Source organism: Micromesistius poutassou (assembly GCF_964030765.1).
Source record: "Micromesistius poutassou genome assembly, chromosome: 8".
Classification (NCBI taxonomy): Eukaryota; Metazoa; Chordata; class Actinopteri; order Gadiformes; family Gadidae; genus Micromesistius; species Micromesistius poutassou.
The window spans coordinates 3,664,829-3,683,637 of record NC_140278.1 but is presented as its reverse complement, the minus strand read 5'-3'; the positions used below and the strand labels follow the sequence as shown (position 1 = coordinate 3,683,637).

At 42.1% G+C, this 18,809-nt stretch overlaps 1 protein-coding gene across 1 annotated transcript in view; it reads right to left on the bottom strand.

Annotated features, from left to right (window-relative positions):
- Positions 1-18,809, bottom strand: part of LOC311351708 (CUB and sushi domain-containing protein 3-like) — a gene marked incomplete at its 5' end in the record, with an annotated part of 223,472 nt that overhangs the window by 194,639 nt on the left and 10,024 nt on the right. Inside the window, one exon of the mRNA XM_084471868.1 lies at positions 11,097-11,319. Coding sequence (XP_084327994.1) covers positions 11,097-11,319 — 223 coding nt within the window. The remainder of the gene's footprint in view (positions 1-11,096; positions 11,320-18,809) is intronic.

The window sequence follows — 18,809 nt, the reverse complement described above, 5'->3', positions numbered from 1 at the left end:
AATACTACAATATATAATGGTTATCAGAGGAAACTTGTTTGTTTGTTTGCTTAAACTTCAGTCATCAACAACATTGTAATGAGTATTGCAATACTGATGTCTAATACATTAAATAATAACATATGGCATGCTTTTTTACTAATGTATACATTTTTGTTCAAAAGATCTGACCTTAAAAGTGAAAGATATCACTGTATTAACATCATAATAGGAACGCACTAGGTGGGTGTTAGACATTTGATAGCAAGATTCTGTTGCTGAGCAACATCTTTTTATTAGGGGGCGATTATTCTATCCATATATTTTGGTCGGTTAGCCATATCACTGAACAGTCTAGAAATTCTGGTGGACAAGAACACAATTAATCTGGCCAGTATTACCCCATATCTTCATAGACAGCTTATATTATTTCTAGCTTTTTTTCCATCGCTGCCTAGTCAAGCCATAACAAATCATGCTGTACTCATTGCTGTACCAAGGGCGAGATGTGTGATGTGATATATACAGGCATATATATATATATATATATATATATATATATATATATATATATAGATGAGATGCACTTTTTAAGTCCCAGATGGGAGATTTTTAATAATATAATATAATATAAGACATACATACATACATACATACATACATGCATACATGCATACATACATAACACATATTACATATTCTCTCATGTGACAACACTGCCTCTCAAAAAACCCAAATCTACCCAAATCTTGGTGGTGTGTGGTGGTGGTGGTGTTCACAGGGGAACTAATTAGGGCTGACTAGAGCAGTTGGTGGCTGTAGAACACTTAGTGCCAGCGGACCAGCAGCAAACAGAGAGAGAGGAGAGGTCAAACCGCCGACAGGGGGACCACTGCAGTTGTTAAAATACGACACCAAATAACTCTGATGGTGGCGGTATAGAATACATTAAAAAGAATGTTATTAACACCCCCACCCAGCCCTCTTTTCCAACTTGATGCACCCACCACCTTAAGATGTATGGCTGTTCAGCCGGCAGCAACATCACAGACACCAAGTGGCAGAATAGATGTTTCGGGAGACAAAAGAAAGTCGACACAAAAGGTTCAAGTAGGGGGGGGGGAGGCAATATTGAACACAGCAGGGTGAAGCCTACAAAGAAGAAGAAAAAAAAAGTTTGCGAGCCCCGACAAACTAAACTAGCGCAGTGTTTTCTTGTTTGTTTCCAAGAAATTCATCATGACACCTCCAGGGAATGACAATGCCATAAAAAGAGCCACAAGATTCGGCTGGTTTTTAAGCAACCCCATACCCCTACTCCTGCAACACTGTACTGGCAGTATTTCATACAAGGAACAAATTTGTTACGTCATTATAAAGTCAAGCTGCTGCTGACAAACCGCTATTTTTCTTGTACGTTAACGCTAGATGCCAAGTCTGTGTACATCGCCCCGTATGGATTTTGCGGCTTTCCTCTGCCTCAGTGGTTCTCAAACTTTTTCTACTAGTGTACCCCCTCCACGATATTCTTGCAGTTGAGTACCCCCTTCACCCCCGGCACAAAACATTTTTGGGGAGAAAAATAAATAAAATTAACATAAATAATGTATGTAAATTATATTTGGCAGTGTAAACATGAACATTGAAAGGGTGCAAATACTCACAGTTTAGTAAAAAATACGGGCCTGTGCTTCATGCAACTGTTGGCTAATTTCCCCCTGTAGAGGTGAATCCCGTTCAAATATGCTCTTCCTGAAACTGACACATTTTGGTGCTTCTGGATGTGCTTTATTTTTCACGGATTCTCCTTTCTGCTTGTTTTCAGATTTAGATCTCAACCACATGTACATTTTCTCGATTTTCTCTTGTCTAGCTTTCAGAATTAAAACTTGCTCAGGGTGAAAAAAAATTTAGTTAAAAAAAAAAGCGAGTTAGTTAAAAATAAATAAATAATCATGACATTTTCCAGAGTACCCCCTGCAGTACTCAAAAGTACCCCTAGTAACCTAGGGGTACGCGTACCTCCATTTGAGAACCACTGCTCTTCCTGTTACCTGTTCTAACTGCCTGCTTGGTCTGCAAGTCCGGCGGGATTGTGGATCGGTGGCACCAGGACCCAACGTTACAAAGTGGTGCTGACTTCCCCACCCCAGTCTCACTTGGCACCGGTGTCCTCACTTTACATTGTTAGTGGGATCTTATCCCATCCTTATTTATTCCAGGTTGTCTAGCTGTGAATTAATATCAGTTGACTGGTCCCATGCCTGGGTGGCTCCCCATCTTGATGTGGCTTTGTGATCCTAACACCGATGGGGTTGTGTTGACTTGTGCTACGGCAATACCGCTGCATGGACGGAGACGGAAGGAAATATGACTTCCATCGCTATATTTCCGAAGAGGCCGGAAGATTATTCAATCTGTTTTCCAGCGATCGGTAGCGATCCAATTTAAGATCATGCTGTGTTTTACCCAATGCTATTCTGAACCAAGAGGGAGACCAAGAGATTGCCGAGCAAACTATGACAAAAATATAGAGAAAGGGAACACAACAGCCAAAGCAGCATCTTGTGAATCCGTCTTCTCTGACACAAAACGGTTGATAAATGAAATCCCAATCAGACTCAGCTGCATGTTTCAAAACTACTGCAAAGCCAACACCCAACCCCTGGGAGAAAATCTCATTTTCGACTCAAAAGTATTGAACAAAAACCCTGTAAAAGCAATATGGAGCCCACTCAAAACTACAATAAAGTGCTCCTTAGTTCCTTCAACATTTAGCCCTGGCGAGAAAGCTTAACAAAGAAAAGCTGAACCAAACTGTCACCATTCTCGTTTCAGCTCTCCCAGCACCTACAAAAGAGCAGTCAGGACTAATTGATTGTCATGGTGCATTTTCAATTGAATGACAATTGAAGGCACTAAATGGATTTCCCTTTTTTTGATTGATATTATTAAAGAGAATGACTGGTGTGTATGAAATACATGTTTTTTTTTCCAACAGAGACTGTAAACTACAACAACTTTGTCAGTTTTCATGTTCATGTGGTTTACCATAGACCTGGTCACCATATGCCCGTTTAAATCTAGACTTTTGCCTTATACTTATTAACAATTAGCCTAGCATTGAAAATTCACATTCAGCCTTAAGCATTCAACCAAACCATTAGCAACAGCATTTGCAGACCTAGGGCCCTAGTTAGTAGTGATGGCCCGTTCGCGAACGAATCAGTTCGAACGAACGACTCTTTAACATGAACGAACCAACCTGATTCCCCATTTCAGTTTGTCTCGTTCGTATCGTTTGTTCTCAGAGACTAGACTCCCAGCTCCACCCACTAGTCGCTGAGTCGCCGTTCGTTCACTGACTGTGTTTAGCGGTGAAGACTTGAGGACTGAGAAGTCACGAGAGCCAGCCGGGCAACAACATCCCGATTCCGACCATCAAGCGCTCCTCAGCTCAAAGGAACTTAGTTAATGTTGTGTTGATTGATGACCGTTTGCACCATTGCATGATTGTGATTTGTTTGAGAATGAGAACGAGGGAGGAGCTGAGTCTGACCGACTCAGCTAAGAACTGTGCATTCGTGATTTGTTTGAATGAGAACGAGGGAGGAGCTGAGTCTGACCGACTCCTGACTGAGAACCATGATTCACCGCTACCGGAAACGCAACTGAACGAACGAACGAACGACTCTTCTTGGCAAACTGACCGTCGCAAACTGATTCATTCAAACGAATCATGAAATCCACCACTACTAGTTAGACTATCTCAAATGCAGACGTGAAGCGCAAGGTCGAAGTAGCTTTGTGGGCGGTTCTATGGCACTGTTGCTATTATGACGGTGAGATAAATGAGCTTTGCGCCCGACGCAAATCTAAAATGAGTTGGTCTGAAACCCGTAGGTGTCTTTTGGGCGTAACGTGCAATAAACCAATGAGAGTGCCATCTCCCATCCCCTTTAAGAGCCAGCGCATTTGACTTGACAAGTTGATATTTTGACAGCGCGTTTGCATTCTCCACTGAGACAGATGCATGACCACATGAATTTCAAACTTCAAATGGCTCGGTTTATGGCCAAGTAATAGGCCGAGGCATAATTCACACATGGAATAGTGTTTTCTTCTCGAACTTCAGAAACACTGAGTCGTCATGTAAATTGCGGCAAAGACAACTTAACCCATATATGATATGTTACCAGTATTGTATACATTATCGTTATCGACTCGTGTTCATAATATGCATGTGTCCCCCGTTAATATACATTGCCATGGCCTGTATTATGTGTTACGTGTTTAGTTTGCGTGTGTTTAAACAGATGGGTGCGCACACACACGCGCGCCAAGCATCACCCGCATTCATTTATTCTTTTAAACACTCACTCGCGGTAAAACTATGTTTTCTCACAATCAAATATTCATCACTCCTGAAAGTTATGGGCTTGTACACGATGTATGTGTCGTGTCAAGAAAATGTGTTTGCTGTACGGTGTTTGCAGATGCATTGATTTAAAAGTACAACTTACCGCTGTATCAGCTGTTACACAAGATTTTAAAATAAGATTTTGTTTTGGGAGGCTGGAATATACTTTGCGCAAGTTTATTATTGTTATTATTATTATTTAAACACATGGCATAGCCTACTCTACTGTGTTCATTCATGCAGGCCCTAAGGAAAAAAAATGTTTCCACAATCCAAATGCTATTTTTATGCAGTTTTACTCATATGAACAATTTTTGACATAATATTTAAATCAGGCTAATCGTTTGCATGTTTGTGATGTGTATAGCCTACGTGTGTGTAAGCATATGTTGCAGTTCCGACCTGCCATGGCACGTCAAAATAGCAACACCAACTGCTCTATCTGCTAGTGCATTTAGACCAGGAATTTAAACCGCAATTGTATTGCCGCAAAGGTTTAGATCTGTAAAATAGCATCAAGTATCATTTGCGCTGGAACACTCCTCTGCTTTTCCCAAACTAGCAACGATACATGTGTCGGTGTAGAAAGTCAATTGCGCTGGGTGCAAGATAGGGCCCCTAGAATTAGCATATTTCAAGGCTACTGACGTCTCATGCCATAGTGCGGTTCAAGGGTATATGGGTCTCAAATTTTGTCCATGGATATAATTACTGTGAAATCCAGCCGTACACTGGAGCATTGGGAGAGATAAGATGGAATATGTGAACTAGCTTATCCAGAAACCATTTCTGGGTCAACCATGAATTGCTGAAATTCACTACATTGACATTGTTTTATATATTGAAATGTATTCAATGTACACAACAAACCACATTAACAATAGGACAATTATCTGCAAGCGATTTGCTTTCTCAACTAAACTATTTGAATTTGCACAAAACACAAGGCACTATATGGAAGGGGAGTCTTTCAAAGGCCTTTACCACATTATTATGAGCCCTGCACGTTTTGGGAACTTGATCAAAGCCACACTCAGCAATGTATTTTTGTGTCAGAATAAGAAGCAGTGTTGCCTTGCCTCAGGTCTACATAAAACATCAACTTTTCTAGCTGTAGATACATTTGATCAAAGCTCATGAAACAAAAGGGAAAATGACCAATGTAGACGGGTGAAAAAAAACACGATGAGTCCAATATTCCTTCATTTTTAATTAGAAGCCAATTAACTCCAGTCTCTGGGTCCAGAGAATGATTAATTACTGTTGTTAACCTGTTCGCTCAGCAAACATTATTCTTTGTTTCCCCCAATACGGCATCAAACCTCCAAGTTATGTTAACTCTCCACAGCGAGTTAGGAACGTAACGTTTGTTTTGTCGCCCTCAGGTGAACCCAGGGTCCACCGTGTGGTACCTCAATCTCCCAATCCTGTCTTTCACTGTTGAAGCAAGCGTATGGAGACACAGAGCCGACTGTGACAGCAGTCAGCTCTGTGTGGCTCTGTGCATTCTAGATCCTGACCGCCCCACAGACAGAAAAAGGAACTCTGCGCGGCTTGAGTGAGGCGCACCGAATCTCGAGTCGGTCGCTGATTGCCTGGCGAGATGCAGCCTCGCCTTCCCCACCTGAACACACTACATCAGCGCCCCCCCACCCACCCCGTCTGTCAGATATCGCCCGACCCACCCAGCCTACCACCCCCGTCTGATTAGTGTGTCACATCTCTGGCGTGGCGCGGCGAGGGAGAAGCGAAACAGGGATGATATACTTCCATTTGTATGACTCATATTCTCTCTCTCTCTCTCTCTCTCTCTCTCTCTCTCTCTCTCTCTCTCTCTCTCTCTCTCTCTCTCTCTCTCTCTCTCTCTCTCTCTCTCTCTCTCTCTCTCTCTCTCTCTCTCTCTCTCTCTCTCTCTCTCTCTCCCATATGTTAAGTCACTTCCACGGCTATGCCCAAGCGAGGCCCTCTGTAACCCAGCCTCCTCAGGGGAGACGGGGGCGGACAGCTAGAGGGAGAGAGGAGCAGCAGAGTGGTGCGGTGGAGGATTGATCTCCCTCCAACTTGTAAATCACAATCCAAGTGTTCTTTCTTGCGTCCTCGTCGCGGTTAGATCCCGGTCTAAGAATAACACTCGTGTTACCCCGCTCGTCTGGCTCAGTCAAGACAAAGGAGAACAAGCAGGAAGAAAAAAAAAACGCCGGCGGGGAATGATTAATAGACCTATTTTGCACGGGCGTGGCCCCAGTCATTACATCACGCCCCCCCCCCCCCTCACTGCCGGTCAGACATTGATTTTAATAACTTCAGGATGAAAGGTCACATTTTCCAATCAATTAAGTCTGTCCCACAGTCTTTCCCTCAGAAACGAGGTATAAGTAGGGGGTGTTCTTCTGCCCAAACCCACAAGAGATAATTGCTAACACAGAGAGTACTGTGAGGGGCCACGTGGGTGGTGTTTCATGATGCCTTCTTCCTCCTACGAGTGATTCTCTAGTTGGATGACAAGCACGACCAGTGGGCTTTTGGTTTGAGCAAAAAGTCATTTGTGTAAATCTTTGCCTCGCCATTAGTGCTCTGTGCTCATTGCACAGGTGTGCAGAATAAGGATGATTCACACAAGGCTCTCCCAACTTTTAGGTAATGCGCCCACAAACTAATGTTTTAGTATATGGAAGTGAACTAGATTGAATCCTCTTCCATGTATCCATCTTGGGTTTGTTAAATATTGAAAATCAATCTTATCAATCTTACATACATTAGCAAATTAGATCAGATTTGAGATGATTTATAGCATGTTACTAATACTACAGAAGTAACGTTAACCTCATCAGATCAGAAGCTGAATCACAAAGCCATTGATTCATTAAGGTCAGGCTAGCTTAGTCTGCGTACATCTGTATGTGACCAGACACAATTTTACTTAAGTGTCATTTCATTCTCTCAAACCTTTCTTATCTCTCAATAACGTAAGTAGCAAAGGCCTCATTGAGCGTTAGATTATTAGATTCAATTATTTTGTTAAGATTACCACAACGAGTCTTTGTAACCAATCGTTTCACAGCTACTTACGCTGAAATCCAAAAGGGTATTTGTTTAACCTAGCAGCGAATGCATACTTTAATTATGATGTTACAATCAATGGTAAGAAAAATGTTTATGTTTGTGAATTAACAAAAGGTGTCAGCCCTAACCCCCCCCCCCCATCTCTTTTAGCATAGGAATACACATTGATTGAAGATTCAATGAAAACATAATTACCATCATCATCATCATCATCATCCCAACATTCAATTAGGACAAATCTACAATCATTGATCAGTGCAAACAGCTGCAATACCTAATAAAGAAACATAATTTTTTTCTGTGAATACTTCTTTGTAAGCGAACGTGTTCACCCTTTACACGCTATATATCATTTCATCAAAATAATGAGTGCTGCTACCAATCCTTTCAAAGCACGGGATGGACTTGGATGTGGACGTGGATGATACAATAAGCACAGCCCTGAAGAACAGACGTTGATGGGGGGCTTCAGAGAGCAAAGAGAATTAGTAGATCAATGGAGAGACACATTAATCATGAGTGTGATTCTTTATGTAAAAGAAAGCTTTTGTCTACTTCCTGTCAGAATTCCCCTGGTAATTAATTAAAGGGATTCTTAAATTAAGGACCCCTTTAATCTCTATCAAGGTTTCTATTTATAATTAGTGTCGGTGGATACCTGCAGACGAACAGGAAAAGAATCGGACTCAGATGTCACATTTCTACTTATTCCCGGAGAAATGTCTAGTCTTGAAGTCTCGAAGTCTGGAACACATACATAAGATACCGTCCTTTGGCGGAAAAACAAAAGAGAACAAAACAAAAGAGCCTGATTTCATAAGGTGGAGACACTGCTCTTTGAAGTCAAAGCATGGATATCTGTGCTATGTCTGGCGCAATAGGCATGTCATAAAAAAAAGAGAGAGTTGGTTTATGTGGTGGTTTGAGCTCCCGAGTAATTACAGTTATGGAGGGAATGTATTGTTTAAGAGCAGCATATGGTCCGTCCCCGCCACGAGGATTCTGTCAGAGAATTATTGTTTTCTGGCTTAACGCAACAGCAGCGTAGCGTGGTGAAATACATTCCTGGCTGTTGGCAAACTTCGGAATCAAAAGAAAAAGACTCATTGAACCAACAATGTATGCAGTTTGGAGGCATTGGATCAAGTGAAGAAATAGTAATATAATAATGAATAAATAGAAGCCTTGAGCCTTAATACCTCTCAGCATACATGGGTCTCTCTATCCCTTCTCTTCGTTTCGAAGAATAAACCCATAAGCATCATGTCTTCAGCCACAGTATTGCTTCAGTTCACTTATGTGGTAAATAAGACTATTCAAATAACCATATTTTTGTTAGCATCATAACATAATTGCCATATAAGTAATATTTTAAGGTTCATCTTTTATTAAGCGCCAAAAATGCCTAAATCAAGTAGATGACTTAGACAGATAGTGATTATGGAATGTAAAAAGCATTTGATTGGCTTAGAATTTAGCCAATGAGACACAGGGAATCAGCAGCATTAGGAGAGAAGAGTTAGGTTAGCTATCACAATTTGGTCAAAATATGACTTGGGGCAATTATGCTATGAGGCTAACAACTTTTTGCTGGAATCCTCATTGAAAGGGTAGGTTGGCGTGACGTATTGAGTGGAATAACGCCTTTCCCATTCCCTTCGTCACGTGTCTCCTGTAGAGCCGGACCCCCTTCAGCACCTCGGAGGACTGGGAAGGGAAGGCGATGAGGAAGGGGGCGGAAGAGAGCTTTCCTATGTCCTCTCATGGTTTATGCATTTGTTTTAATTTTGTACTTTAAAGTAGCCTAAATGCGCCGCTGTGTCCATGGCCAACCGACCACCCAAAACGATGTGGTTCATCTCAAGAGGCTCGCCCTTAAAGGCACTTTTCAAAGAATCACAACTGTGTGCGCCCGGTGCCAACATCAGACTAAGCAGACATCCTCCTTTGAATGGTGTGTGAAGAGCATTTTTATGTTTGTTTTCACCGTATGGAGCGATTTTACCCTCGTGAGAAGATTTGGCGGGCCGTGGTGATCGACGCGCGCCGCAAGGCATAATGCACCTTGTGTATTTCACTCATGGTCGCCTTCTTGGCGGGGGCTTTTCTTCAGTTTGAGCCGTGTCGGCCGTGGCTGTCGCTGGCTGTCAACGCCGCAGCATAATGCTCGGATTCACAGGCAAAAAAAACAATGACCTCATCGTAATAAGTCTCAATTGTGTTATTTTTGAACCACAAAGTATTTTTGAAATGCTTATTTCTTTACGTTTGATTGCACAACTGTACGTAGCATGTGTATGCCACATTATTTATACTGTAGGCCTTTAATAAGTGTACAGATGTTTGTAGACATAATGTTTAAACAATATACGTTTCCAACCTAGTCTTCATGCACCATGAAAGTCTATCACGAGTGACTTTCATGTAATTAAATTAATTAAGTAATTTAACAGTTAATACAGCTATAAACTATACAGACAATAAAGCTCCTATTTAATTGTTTGATTTAATGCAGGATAGTGGGGGTGAATGCGGGGTCCTAACAGTGTTCAACAGCTGGAACCAGCTGTAGCTCCTGGCAGCAATTTGACAAGGGGTCAACAGCTACAGCCAATAATATGACAATGTCCCACTGGTGCATATATAAATGAATTAAAAAAGCTTAGTAAACCAACAACGACGGCAAGCCACAGATGAAATACAGACCGATAATGAAATCCGATCACAGAGTTCACTGGAATTGTCAAGATGGAATAATCATTTTTACATCATCATTATGAATTGATGTTATAACGTTTTTTTTTATAACATATGTTTAATGCCATCTGTGGAAAATGTGCCACCACATTGTGAAATATTTGCTGTGTGCAGGTAATAATTCCCAATTTATTCATCCAAAGGCCACAACAGACCCAAAAAAGCTAATTTAGCGGCTAAACACAGAATAAAGTAGGCCAAATTGAATCCTGAATATTACATTTTATATGTTAATCTGCCTCTCTCACGGTGCATTTCAGATGCACTTCTGAGAAAAGCACTAAATCCTAGGGCGTAAAAAGTGACTGCAAAAAGCGATTTCATGCAAAATAATCACCAAAATATTTTAGAAGTGTTTCTTTGGGTTCTGGTTAGATTTTTCTAAGAATTTGTGTTGCATTTGTCATTAAAATAATTGCCTTTGAAGCAATCATATCTGATTCAAGACCATAACGACTTCTACTTATATTCAGAACAAACCACAATGACTCATTTTTTGCAAAAAGTGTTCACTGGCTTGATTTCGTGATTAAGCATAATCAAATTATTAAGCATAAGAACCTAATTTGCATTTCATTAGACATTAAAAAAAAAGTTACTTTGTTTAGAAACCCTTAATGCAAAATCAAGAATCTCCTCTGATCCAATAAGACCCCAGTAGCACAGACATCCTTCTCTGCATCTTAATCATCGCTACTGTGACTACCGGCATTTTCCTGACACGATAAGATACACGCATCCAACCCTGCGACAACATAAAATATTAACTTTCAGTCAGAGCTCATCGCTGAACGCCCCCTTTGCGCATATGCCCTTTCTACAGTATCTGCTGAAAAGTGTGCTTAAAATGTGGATGAGCACCACCACTTGTCCTCACCTTGTCCTGAAGTTGGCGGGGTGCGGGTGCCCATCGTACAAAGATAAAAAGTCATATTCCTCCTCCACCGCGAAAGATTGAAAAACTATATGGATCCTGTTCCTCTCCTCGGCTACAATCACCCAGGTACAGTTGGCTCCATTGGGATATCCGTATGGAAAACCTGGGCTCTCTATCGTTCCGTTCCTCCCCTTTAAAGTGCCACCACACGTATGGATGAACCCTGGGGAGAGGAGAGAGAGAAAACAACACAGAATCAGCTTTAGTCGTGAACCAGCAGAGACTGTAGGATACTGGACGCTTCAGCAAGACGAAGGAGTACACATGCTTTTTGCAAAAACGATTTGAACCAGATTATAGCCTTGCATACATACCACCTGTAAATGTACTGCATTTAAATAGCACTTTTTTAACCAGTGGCTACTCAAAGCACTTCACACGCCTACGGCTGTGTCAGCCATGCAAGGCAACAACCACCTCATCGGGAGTGGTTAGGGTGAGGTGTCTTGCTTAGGGACACCTCGACACGCAGCTAGGAGGAGCCGGGGATCTAACTACCAACCCTCCGGTTACCAGCCAACCCACTCTACCTCCTGAGCCACATGCCGCCCCTGTATGTATGCTTGTAGGTTTTTCTGTTGTCCACACACAAAATGCAAAATCCTACACTTCTTTTGCAAAAGCACACTTTGCCCTCAAAACAGTGTTAACACTAAATGGTATTTTCTTTTCAAATGACAGACACATACATCATATGAGTAGACATTTCTAATCACCCATTGAACACTGGTATGCAGAATGGAAAACACTATAGTATGAATGGCAAACACTATATGAATGCTTCATCAGTAGAATTATGCTTTTGCATGTTCAGTGTTGTCACCTGTTGGGTGTAAAATATTACCATCTAATGTTTTTAGGTACACTCAAATAGAAAACAACACACAATATTTTACATTAACAACAAATACTGTATTTGTATCCAAAATGTGCAGTCTACTGTAAATCACAGCAAACAGGATGAAAACAGGATGAAAGGAAAGAGATAACAGAAAATAGGCAATATTGTAAACAAAACATCTGAATGAATGATTGAATGAATGCATTTTTATTGGTCGTAACCAAAGGGTAGGGGCAGAAGCTTCTATCAAGCCCCCCCTTCTCACATTTTTAAGAGTAACAAACAAATGTCATACATACAGTGTGTTTGCATATACATGCATACACTTACCTACATAAATACATACACGTACACATACCCATAAGGGTCAATACTTATATCCAGTACATTTCCACCATAAGATGGATAATATCCTAAATAATGATGAAGATGTTCATCATCATCACCATTATCAACATTCTCATAGAGTGATACTACTCAATGTCTGTAGTTTAGTGTCATGTCTTTCTTCTGTGACCCTTCTATAGGAAATCGCAGATTGTGCTAATTGCACAACAGCCTTTGGAGTTGTGATTGGCAGTGTGTTCTGTGTGAACACCAAGAGAGGGAATTCAGGTTGTGTTGTGAAAAATGTGTGGTTTGGAATGGGAATCTGAGTCTAAAGCAGAAAATGTGCTCGGAGTTCAGCATAATTGGTTTGGCAGTTGGTACATGAGTTTCAGGTTGTGCACATTGTGCCTGATGTTCCAATGAATGTGTTTAAACAATTGTGAAAAACTGTAATATCCTAAATAATGATGATAACCATAATGAGAATAACGATGTTCATCATTATCATCATTATCAACATTCTCATAGAGTGATACTACTCAATGTCTGTACTTTAGTGTCATGTCTTTCTTCTGTGACCCTTCTATAGCAAATTGCAGATTGCTATTGCACAACAGCCTTTGGAGTTTAGAAATGTGATTGGCAGTGTGTTCTGTGTGAACACCAAGAGAGGGAATTCAGGAAGAGTGTGCAAGATATTGAGAAGTGTGTGCAGTGTTGTGAAAAATGTGTGGTTTGGGAATGGGAATCTGAGTCTAAAGCAGAAAATGTGCTCGGAGTTCAGCATAATTGGTTTGGCAGTTGGTACATGAGTTTCAGGTTGTGCACATTGTGTCTGATGTTCCAATTAATGTGTTTAAACAATTGTGAAAAACTGCAATGAAGACCAGTAATATCAATCAGGCTGTGTTAACCAAACAATTTTAGGGAGAAAGGGACCAGCAACAGAAAAAGAGCAAGGCAGCGGGCCTTAGAGAAGAACCGCTTTGCTTTGAACTTGCATAGAAATAAATATTAGATAGAAAGGTAGATAGATATAAAGATAGATAGACTCACAAGCAAAATCAACAGATGGTCACTACCTCCTACCCCAATGTACAATAGGCCTTTGTTATATGGTTACTATTCTTTGTGTTTTAAATGAGCAAGCTTGACACCTGCCCTTTTTAATCAACGCAAATGCATCAAATTACTTATAACAACGATGATTGCATTTCTTTGTGATGATGTCGCACATCGTTTAATGAAAAGCAGGCTTAATTAAGAATGCCGGTTTCTGTTTCACCAAAGTGTAATTAGCTTCTGACCCTGCGGATGTTTGAGTCATCACATCAAGACAGCACTGTAGCTGACCTCATGTAGCATTTACACACCAAATAAAATAATGCTTTAAATCTTTCTGACATTTTTTGTTTGCAAACCACTTCAAATATCGTTCTCCCCGCACACTGATTTGTGTTAATAGGTTAATTATCTAAAATACACCTCTGTCTCGCTCCTCTGACTCAACGCTGCACAATAGCCACAACATCTGAAGCCCTTCAGCAGACATTCTCTGTTTTACGGGGACATTCCATTTTCCGGGGACATTCCCTGTTTTCCGGGGACATTCCGTTTTCCGGGGACATTCCCTGTTTTCCGGGGACATTCCCCGTTTTCCGGGGACATTCCCTGTTTTCCGGGGGACATTCCCTGTTATCTGGGGACATTCCCTGTTTTCCGGGGACATTCCCTGTTTTCCGGGGACATTCCCTGTTTTCTGGGGACAGTCCCTGTTTTCTGGATGCCTGTCCCTGGCTGGAGCTTTCTTCGGAAATGTTCCTGTTTTATAAAATAGGATTTGTCTCATGTATTAATAGATTCTGGAATGGCCAAGGTTCTATGAATATTCTCATGAATATTCATTTCAAGACACTGGGTGGTAATTTGTCTCGTGTCGATCTGATTGGTTGTGACTGACCTCACTACACAGGGGGTCTATATATGGACTTTATACCATTGGCAGTCGTGAATAGAATAGTATAGAACGATTGCCTTATACAGTAGTGCGTGTGGACGATGGCTGGTTTAAGCAGCCTCACCTGGCCTGAGTCTCATTGGACTCTGGGGCTGGGTGAGGATGCACGCCTGTGGTACATTGAGGTACATCAGTGTGCAACAGGTTAAACCAGCCATCACATACATTCAAGGAGATCTCCTGCATGGCAGCATGGAGCACCAGGCCATGTATTTTATCTTCAAACCTTACAATAAACCAGCTTTGAACACCACGCCCTGCATCCTTGTCTGGAGGAGCCCAGTTAAGTCACCTAGGTGGAATGTGGCAGATATCTAGGTGGAATGGAGCACTGGCTTTGCAACAAGTAGCTACTTCGTTTTTTGGCTTGTTTACCAAATCCTTCACTACAGTACTACATTCAACATGATAGAATATAAATATGTCCCGTTTTCTTTTCTGAAATAATTACATTTGATATTTTGTGTATGGTTTTGGTTTTCCATTTCCGAAATCTGGCCTCCTTGACATTACCCTGACGGAGAGACTTAACTAAACTAAAGGGGTGGTACAGCGCCGCCTACCGCTGAAACGTTCTGTACCGGAAGCGGTACCTGAAGTTGCATAATAGAAAGCAAGTCATTTCCACTGCAGAGAGTGAGTTTGAATCGGGTTATATTCAGTACAATCCATACAAGCGTGGATTTGGGATTCCATTAGGGCCACTTTCAAAGGCCGTGTTGCCGAAATGAATGTGACCCACTTCATGGCGTGAACCCTTCTCAGCTCAGAGCGGGAAACAGGGACCACACATAACCTACTTAACAGCAGTCTACCAATAGTAACGCTGGCTCTTATCATGGCTATTAAATCGGACTAAAACCAACCAGCTGTCAACACCTGCACTGATGGCTGACGCAAACCCCATCCCCAATTAGGTGCACATTTCTGGGGGCCTTGGCGAAAGATTCCAAAATCAAAGAATTCTGCCAGGCTTTCTCATCAATGGGGGGGAAGGACAGCTTTGAAGTGTTGTTTTTTTTTCCTGATATATCGTTGCGTGTCATGCACTCAATGAATAATGGGCCTTGTTCAGAGGGGGTTGTGTGAGCGGCGTGATAGTGATGTTTGTGTGCGGCTGATAGTTCTGATGTCCTGGAGGTTGATGGAACACAAGCTCTTTGCCATTCTCTCTCTCTCTCTCTCTCTCTCGCTCTCTCTCTCTCTATCTATCATGGTTGAATCTCTCTTGCCAAGTTTCTGTCCCTTTTTCCCTATTTCTTATATACCTAAAAGGGATACGCTGCGATGTCTGTATACTGCCTTTCTTACCCAGATTCAGACTAATGGTTTGATTCCAAATTCCACTGGGCGTCCAGGAGGGGCGCTCGCTGGGTTAGCATCTGTATTAGCCGCTTCCATTGACTTCCAGAGTTGCAGTAGCCTAGCTCCTGTTCATGTGAGGGGATTACACTTTAAATTACTTGCCAAAGATTCAGTAAATAGTATTTTATTTACAAAACGAGCGCTAGTACCAACACAACTAAATTGTGGTTTGTGCCGCTGGCATAATGCTATTATTTCTGCTTCTGGCTTGGCAGTCTACATGGGGGTAACCCGTCATCAGCACATCACAGGTAACCCAAATAATCAAAGAGCCTGAAATAGGGCCTCATTATCTGTGTATTTGTAGACAAACTACAATCTTGGTGTGTTACTGAAACTGTTTTGAATAAGAAACTATTCTGAACACATTCCGCAGTTTTTGGAAAGTAGTTCACCCTGTGTATCACCCTGTGTAAAAGTATCACCCTCACATGAGGAGCTAAGCTACTACAAACGCTAAACCAGCAAACGCCCCTCCTGGAATCACAATTAAGTCTTCTTTAACTGGGTAAGACGGGTGCATGCCAATTTATAGAGTCCCGTTTATCCCTTTCATTCGCTGCCCATTCAACTGCTCATTCTCAGCATCTTTCACAATCGCCTCATCGTTTCTCTTCTTTCTAACACTCTCTCTCTCTGTCTCTCGCACCAACCTCCCCGGTCTTCACTCTGTCTCTCCCCAGCTTTGTGTTTGGCTCTCCTCCCTGTAAGCCATCCATTCTGAACACAAATTGAAATCAGGAAGATCCCGTGGTCTCCATGCAGTGCAGTAAACCAGCTTGTAATATGTGAAGCACTGGCATCATCTCAAGTAAATTCCATCTATAAAAAGCCCATTGTAAACATCTGCTCATGCTTCAAAGGAGGGGAGAAAAAAAGACAACTGAAACCCATATACCTCCTTCACAGAGTGGAGGACATGCAGTAAACCCATTTACTGCCAGAGCCCTAACCATGTATTCTGCTACTGATAACTGCTCATCAGCAGTTAACGCCTTATGCCGACCTACTCTTACATCCAGTGTACGCTGGGATCCAGCAGTCCTACTATATTACAGCAGAACTCCTATTTTTTTATTATGAAGCGTCACAAAATTGTCATTATTACAGTGCTTCTTTTTTTTTTTTTTTACAAACAAATAAAAACATAAAAGAAAAAAAAAAAGCCTTGATGCCCTTACCAACAACAACCCACCCCAGACTGCATTCAAGACTCCACTTGTCCAGCAAGTTACGATACCAAAGGTTGCCAAATCTTTACAAAAGTCTCTTAGACTGTCCTTAGCGATGAACGGAATCCTCTCAAAGTGGAGTTTGTCCCTTAGCTCAGTTAGCCGTAACGTCAGAGTGGGGGCGTCCTCACGGCAGAACTCCTGGAGGAGACGGCACACAGAGGACGGGCCGGAACACACACACACACTGAAAGGGGGCGGAGCTCCACCTTGCCTCCTGATCCGTTACGGAGTTATTCTAATTCGAGAGAAACTAATTTGCTCGAGTGGATGAGGCTTGGAGAAGGGGGTTTTAATAAGTGTGTTTCTACAGTGGGCCCGCTCCACACCGTTTTTGATTTGAAACCTTTACCAAAACTTTTTTTTCACAGTTTACTGGTGCAAGTCGAGGTTTGTGTTCGCTGTTGATAGCCAATTACACGCTCACAGATCCCTCCCCCGCCCCTCCAGCCCCCCTCCAGCAACATGATTGGTCGAAACAAACATGAAGCGAGAGAAAGTGAAAACACCTCATTCGCCCATATTTGGGCGCGTCTGCCGTCAGAATTTAGATTGTTAATCTAAAGTCTGATTTGTGACCAGCTCGAGCGCCACCGCCGCCGCCACCGCCGCCGCCACCACCCTCCCTGAGGTGAGCGCCACAGACACGAGGCTCGGGCTCCGCGGCGTGATGTGGCCCATAAATTGTGATGAAAACCTGCATTAGCAGCCCGCTGTGATCGCACGGTAGGGAAAATGGGGTTCAAAAATATGAATCAGTATCATAACACATAAATCTGGCGGTAAGGGAGGGGGCGGGGGGGGGGCCCTCAGCAGCAGGCAGGAGGGCACGCTGGCAGACAAGTGCTGTCAAGATCGGTCCCAGCTGCTCCTGCAATAGTTACATTTACCTCTGGCCTTGAGATTATCCATCACAGCCCCAACAACAGCATCATCAACAACAACAGCAGCAGCAACCCACCTTCTGTCGTCACTACCGGTCTGGTACTATTGTGCTCAAGAGTTGTGGTTGGGAAATGAACGCTTTGCTTCACATTAGAGTTGAGTTTGTTAAGCCCTGTGTGTGTGTGTGTGTGTGTGTGTGTGTGTGTGTGTGTGTGTGTGTGTGTGTGTGTGTGTGTGTGTGTGTGTGTGTGTGTGTGTGTGTGCGTGTGTGTGTGTACGTTTGCGTGTCCATGTGTGTCTCTGTCTGTGTGTGCGTGTGCATTTGTGTGCATGTTTGTGCTTGTGTTTTTTTGTCTGTCTGTGTGCATGTGAGCATTTGTGCGTATGTGCATGAATGTGCATTCATAGGTTTTATGTGATTATTTTGCTAGGTATTTGCACTAGGAATAAGCTAATGAACAACTTAGCCATGCCCTCTGCCCTTGGCCATCAAGGTTACATTTGTACAAATACACATACATGCTTTCCAACTGAATGTGTTATTAGAGACAGGGAAAGTAAAGTTGCCTTGGTTCATTAAATGTATGGTCAACACCAGCCGTCAAACACGCCAATTAGACTTCGAGTATGCCCTGCTCGCCTCAGAAGCTCAACCGAGGACACACACAAACATACACACACATTTTAACTTCTTTATTGATGTCTGCAATTCATAATAAATGTACATAAGGACATAACTGTTAGATACAAAACATTGCTCAGGCATGATCCAGCAATGTGGGTCTGATGACAGTTCAAACAGCAGATCTTTATGGATACACAACACCTTCTCCTCCAAATGTGGTGACTTCCAATAATGGAGGATATTGAGCAGTATTTGCCCTTGCTTTTGTAACACACACACACACCATCAGTGTATCAATGTCATTCTCGGTATTGGTGTTTACCAATGGATATATTATATATTATATTTTACACATATT